The sequence below is a fragment of the Cervus elaphus genome, chromosome 18, assembly GCF_910594005.1.
Source record: "Cervus elaphus chromosome 18, mCerEla1.1, whole genome shotgun sequence".
In the NCBI taxonomy this organism is placed as follows: Eukaryota; Metazoa; Chordata; class Mammalia; order Artiodactyla; family Cervidae; genus Cervus; species Cervus elaphus.
Genome location: NC_057832.1, coordinates 111,548,962 through 111,555,455, shown reverse-complemented (window position 1 = coordinate 111,555,455; position 6,494 = coordinate 111,548,962). Strand labels below are relative to the sequence as shown.

The window sequence follows — 6,494 nt, the reverse complement described above, 5'->3', positions numbered from 1 at the left end:
AAGTTCATAAAAATATACTTCTATAATATTTACCAAATAGTTAATAATTTAAATGTTGCATTTAAGCATTTAATCTTTTTAGAATTTTTTTTTTGCTTTTGTTGCAACAGAGTTTAGATTAATTTTTCTTCCTGTGGAGAACTACTTGTCCCAGAAGAACTTGTATATTGCGTTACTCCCCTACACACCTGCAGTGGTGGCTTTACTATATACTAAGTGCCTATATATGCATAGTGCTATTTTAAATTTATGATTTTCCATTTGTCCACTTAGTTATAAAAAATTAGAAAATAATTTGGTGATTAGATTGCAAATTCACATCACTTTGTAATTCTTTAATATTATCTTAAGTATTCTTTCCTCTTTTTTCCACTTAAACTTTTGACTACTTTTGTCAAATTCCATGAAATTCCTTTTGTGACTTTGTTTAGTGCTGTGGGGAATACATAGATGATAGTGCTGAAATTGGAATACTTTTAGTACTGGTTTAACTTATTCATGATCATGGCATATAACTTCACTTGTTTCAGATTTTAAAAGCCTCCCTCTGAAATTTAATAAATTTCTGAGTTGTTTATCTTTGTATAGATTTAGGTGTATTATCTTTTCTATTTTCTGTTACTAAATGATCTCTCTTTAAAAATCTATTGCTAGTATATGGGAATAAACTGACTTTATGTTCATTTTTGTTAACTTATTAAATGGTATTATAAATAATGCAATGCTTCTTTAGATTCCTTTGTGCCTTCTTAACTTGTCATCTGTCTATAATCACTCTTTCCCCCTTCTTTTTTCATTCTCACGCTTTTTTCTTCTTTTACCAGGCTGGAAATTCAGCACAATGTGAAATAGAAATAGTGATGACATTCATTGACTTACTTATCAATTACATATGACCAGAACAACTACTGGTACTGTATACTGTGATACATGCTCTGGGGATTAGGAAGTGTAAAATTAGATCCTGCTATTTTCAAGACCTATTGTCATCCCAGGATAGCTGCAAATCATTCTCCCAACTGTTTCCAGGTTCATTTTGCCCTAAGTACAAGGAGCCAAACTGCTGAGACTCTGATGCTTGCAGCAAAGTAAGGTCTTCTTCTCAAGCCAGCCAAGCAAGAGTATCACCCGCCCCCCTACCCCGTTGGGCTGACTCTGCGACCCATGGACTGTAACCTTCCAGACTCCTCCGTCCATGGGATTCTCCCGGCAAGAATACTAGAGTGGGTTGTTGTTTCCTTCTCCAGGGGATCTTCCCGACCCAGGAATCGAACCCAGGTCTCCTGCATTGGCCTGTGGGTTCTTTACCACTGAGCCACCAGGGAAAACAAGACCTCAAATCCGCCTCCGCAAAGGCAAGGGGCACAAGGTATTTACAGGGTCATGAATGAAGCATGACCTGATGGTCTGAGATATGGGTTTCCCTGGTGGCTCAGTGGTAAAGAAATCCGCCCTGCCAATGCAAGGGATGGGGGTTCAATTCCTGGGTTGGGATGGTCCCCTGGAAAAAGAAATGGCAACCCACTCCAGTATTCTTGCCTGGAGAATCCCACGAACAGAGGAACCTCGTGGGCTACATCCATAGGGTCACAAAGTGTCAGACACGACTTAGCTACTGAACACGTGCACATGGGGAGCCTGGGGTGCTGGGGAAGCCTGGGGAAGGGTGACTGAAAAAAACGTGCATGCATTGTCCTTCTCTGCTGGGGTAACTGAGCTATAGCCCCTGCCTGTTCACCATAGAAGTGCTCAGCAAATCTGAGAATGTAGTCTTGGGTCCTCTGAGGTCAAAAGGTACCCAAGCAGACACTTGTGCTTCCCCAGGAGGAGGGTCACTGGTTCTAACCAGTCTCAACCAGTTCGGCTGAAACTAGACACAGCGGACTCTGGGCTCTGCTGCACTACGGCAGTTTCCTGGAAAATAACTCAGGCAAACATCTTATTCAGGATACATGCCACTTGGAGGCCAAGCAAGTCTTAAAACGACCTTGATTAGTGAAGGCAGGTGCAATGGATTTGATTAATTCTTACTCACGCTTCCACAGCCACTACCTAAAGGATCTCACCTGAGTTTCCAGAATGATATCAGACAACTTCTGGAAGGTTGGTGCTGCTCTCTATGCTCCGAAGTGTTTTACAGAAAGATCCACATCACCCCCTAGTGGTCAAGTGAATGTCGCTCAGTCATGCCCGACTGCGACCCCAACCACCATACAGCCCATGGGATTCTTCAAGCCAGAATACCAGAGTGGGTAGCGTTTCCTTTCTCCAGGGGATCTTCCCAACCAAGGGACCGAACCCAGGTCTCCCGTATTGCAGGTGGACTCTTTACCAGCTAAGCCATAAGGGAAGCCCAAGAATACTGGAATGGGTAGCCTATCCCTTTTCCAGCAGATCTTCCCAACCCAGGAATTGAACCGGAATCTCCTGCATTGATGGTCAGGGAGGCCTGGCCTGCTGCGGTTCATGGGGTCGCAAAGAGTCGGACACGACTGAGCGACTGAACTGAACTGAACTCCTGCGTTGCAGGAGGATTCTTTGCCAAAGTGAAGCCCTGATAACTCTGACTGACTGACTGACTAGATGGTCAAAGGGGCACACTTCTCACAGGCCTCTGGTCTCCGTGGTCTTCACCTCCTGTGTGGCGAGTGGGCAGTTGCTTTCTCCACACTGCAGAGGGGCAGCCAGACATCCCAAGAATCATCAGGACTAGGAAACATGCAGCCATCTGTGTGGTGACCTGCTGGAGTACTGTAGAGATTTGTTACTAGTACTTAGTTATATAGTCACTAATCCAGTATTGCTTGGTGTTATTGATCAGTTAATTAAATTTAATCTCTTAGGGCCACATTCAAGGTGAGTGGGCTCCTCAGATCTCTGTCCTCAGTTCTGTGATCTTTTCTTTGTATATTCTGTCATCAAGGGATCAAGAAGGCACTTTCATCCTTCCAATTATGGAAATTGTCCCAAATTTTTACCTTCATCCAGGTCCATTTTTTTGAGCCCCTGACTCCTACATACCACTGCTTTCTGCATATTTCTGGTCAGATTTCTGTCTCAGAGGCATCCCCAATGTCAAGAAAATCATGATCTTCTTCCCACTTGGTCCTCCTGATTCATCTGACTTGTAGTCAAAATCTTCCTCTCCAGCCATTGCCTCTTGTGATGAATCAGTTACCCACGTCTTTGATTTTATTTCCTAATTATGTTTTAAAACTCTCATTTCTCTGTTTTCTAGCACTGCCACCATCATCATCCAAGCTTCAATATCCATTCGGTTGTTTGTTTTATTGTCTCTCCTTTTTGATCTCACATGCGTGTTGTTGTTTAGTCACTAAGTCGTGTCTGAGACTCTTTTGTGACCCCATGTACCGCAGCACACCAGGCTTCCCTGTCGCTATCTCGCTGAGTTTGCTTAAACTTGGATCCACTGAGTCGGTGATGCCATCCAACCATTTCATCTTCTGTTGCTCCCTTCTCCTCTTGCTCTCAATCTTTCCCAGCATCAGCGTCTTTCCAAAGAGTCAGCTCTTCAGCCCCGGTGGTCAAAGTATTGGAGCTTCAGCTTCAGCATCAGTCCTTCCAGTGAATATTCAGGACTGAATTCCTTTAGGATTGACTGGTTGGATCTCCTTGCAATCCAAGAGACTCTCAAGAGTTTCCTCCAGCACCACAATTTGCAAGACTCTCTCTAACACTCTATATTTTTCTAAGCATTTTATATTTTGCTAACCAAATGGATATCAACTTACATATAATTGCGTCTTGCTCCATGTTTCTTGATCACAAGGAAATCAATGTTTATTGATTACAGATGTTTCTTCTCCAGAGTGTATGTTAATATATTTTGCTTATTTTTACTGGGCTATATAAGATTTATGGTCAATGTGTGATATTTTTTTTTTTTGCTAGAAAAGGATTTTTCTAGGGGTTTACACTCAGTGCTTCACTTACTATCTTGTGACTTCCAACAGAACTTTCTAGTTTTGCAGACAAGCCTGGTTGTCTGAAGTCTTTCTTATTTATCTTCTCTGTCTTCTCTTCCCTCTGGTCCCTTTGTGAAGGTTCTGGGCATGCTCTGTACTTGGGTGTAGAGGGCTGCCCCGTCCAGTCCTATTCTATTCTTTTATCAACCTCAATACTGAATATAGCACATCCCTGAATTCTTTCATGAGTGAACATCTCTACTTGGCTGGCTAATGATTCCATTTGTCTTGAGAGTCTAGGATGGTGACAAGAGTGCTGAATTTTCTTGGAGGAAAAAAACTCTAGCGCTTATTATAAAAGTGTTAGTCACTCAGTCATATCTGACACTTTGTGATCCCAAGGACTATAGGCTGACAGGTTCCTCTGTCCATGGAATTCTCCAGGCAAGAATACTGAAGTGGGTTGCTATTCCCTTCTCCAGGGGAACTTCTCAACCCAGGGATCAATTGAACTCCCATCTCCTGCAATGCAGATGGATTCCTTATTGTCTGAGCCACGAGGGAAACCCATTATAAAAGTACTCAGTGTTTATAGAAGCATTTTGGGATCTACCTATAAGATTATGTGTCAGTTTATCTGCGAACATATGATTAGCATATGGGAGAATCAGGAAAAAAAAATCTAGATTTTATAATTTTCAGCCCAGGGAACTTTCCAGGTTGGTTGGCCATTTATAGGCCTAGCCCCATTTCCATATGGCTAGTTCTCAAACACCATACCTTCTCCCCACTCTGTACTCAGACATTTTCTCTTTCTCTCTCTACACACACAGCCACAGATGACTCAGTCAGTGAGGCTGTGGCTTTTCTCTCTCCACACCTCCCTCCACGGGGCCCCATGGTTCAGTGGGATGGGGAAGGGGGCTGCTACCAAGATTCTTGTCTGGGTCTCTGATCTCCACCCAGCGCTGTGTCTCTAGCACCACAGAAGTAGAGGCTGCTGTCAGCAGGATCCACACTTGTCACCTTCAGAGATGAAAATGTTAGGTTTGGCTGACTGATGGGAAGCTTGTCTTTGTTATAACCTTGTTCGTATGTGGCATCAGTGCCCACATTAGAAGTTGCCATCAGCACAAGGCCTTGTTTCGGGAGCTGACGGTACCAGAACACACTTGTGGCTTGGAAGTCCACTGCACGGCACTGGATGGTCACAGAGTCGCCACTCTTCCTGACAGCTCTGCGGGGCTGCTGAGAGACGAGGGCGCCAAGGCCAGAGCCTGCGGAGACAGAGGTCAAGGAGATGAGAGCCCAGCAGGACAGGAAGACACGACCACAGGCAGAGAACCACAGCCCTGCTCACTCGCTCACCTTTCTCCCGGCTCCAAGGGAATCCTGCTTGTTTTGTGAAATCACCCTGTCCTAATTCTCAGGCTTATCATCCCCCATCTCTCCTGACTGGTGGCTCCTCACTTTGCCCTCTACACCTCCAAAGAGAGTGGATGTCCCCTCCCATTTTGTTCAGCATAGAAAAATCCACAAACTTAAGGAATTCCCTGGTGGCCCAGTGGTTAGGATTCAGTGTTCTCACTGCCAGCAACCAGGTTCAATGGCTGGTGGGGGAACTAAGAGCCCACAAACCAAGCAGCCAAAAAAGCTTCAAAAATTATAGAAGTCCACAATCCCTGGCTATCACTTCACTCATGCCAACACACACACACACACACACACACACACACACTTGACCAAGCTACTTAGCTAATAAGGCTCGTACTGGGTCCCAGAAGCAGCAGAAGCACCAGCATCTTCAGGAACTGGCCTCACACCACACCTCTCTGAAGAAAGATATGACCTTGCCCTTTCTTTCTCCACCCCTAGAAGGAGGGCTGACTGTCTGCATAATTCTAAGGATGCTCTAATCTGCCCTCTGGTGGTCATCATTGCCACTGATGCAGGATCCACCCCTCTTTCTATCAAGTGAAAATGAAAGTTGCTCAGTCATGTCCAGTTCTTTGTGACCCCACAAACTGTAGCCCGTCAGGCTCCTCTGTCCATAGGATTCTCCAGGCAAGAATACTAGAGTGGATAGTCATGCCCTTCTCCAGGGGATCTTCCTGACCCAGGGAGTGAACCTGGGTCTCCTGGACTGCAGGCAGATTCTTTACTGTCTGAGCCACCAGAGAAGCCCCTTTCCATAAAAGAACCATTCAAACATTGCTGGAAGGAACCTCAGAGATATTCTAACCCAACTCTCAATTTTATAGGCCAGAAACTGAGACCTAGATCATTGTAATGATATTAATTTCTTAGCCTTATGTAAGGAAATGGCTATGTTTGTGTGGTAAATGACATTATTGCTAGTTCTTTACTTCTGTAATGTACCCTCAAAGTAATCAAGACAACTCATGCTTGTTAATCACTAGAACCATAGATGAACGTAAGGACTACTAGGCTAGAAGCTCAATGCTTCTTCACACTGAAAAAGAACACTTCCTCATCTTCTCAATGAGGTATTTATTTCATGAGCATCTTATGCCAGTCCCCTCATATAATGGACTGAATACTAAACAT

The 6,494-nt window shown here is 44.1% G+C and overlaps 1 gene segment (V, D, J or C); it reads right to left on the bottom strand.

Moving 5' to 3' along the window:
• LOC122674684 overlaps positions 1–5,759 on the bottom strand; it is a 141,760-nt gene extending 136,001 nt beyond the window's left edge. The window contains 2 exon segments of the C gene segment in view: positions 4,891–5,203; positions 5,698–5,759. Of these exon segments, the coding sequence occupies positions 4,891–5,203; positions 5,698–5,728 (344 nt within the window).
• Positions 5,760–6,494: the final 735 nt, after the last annotated feature.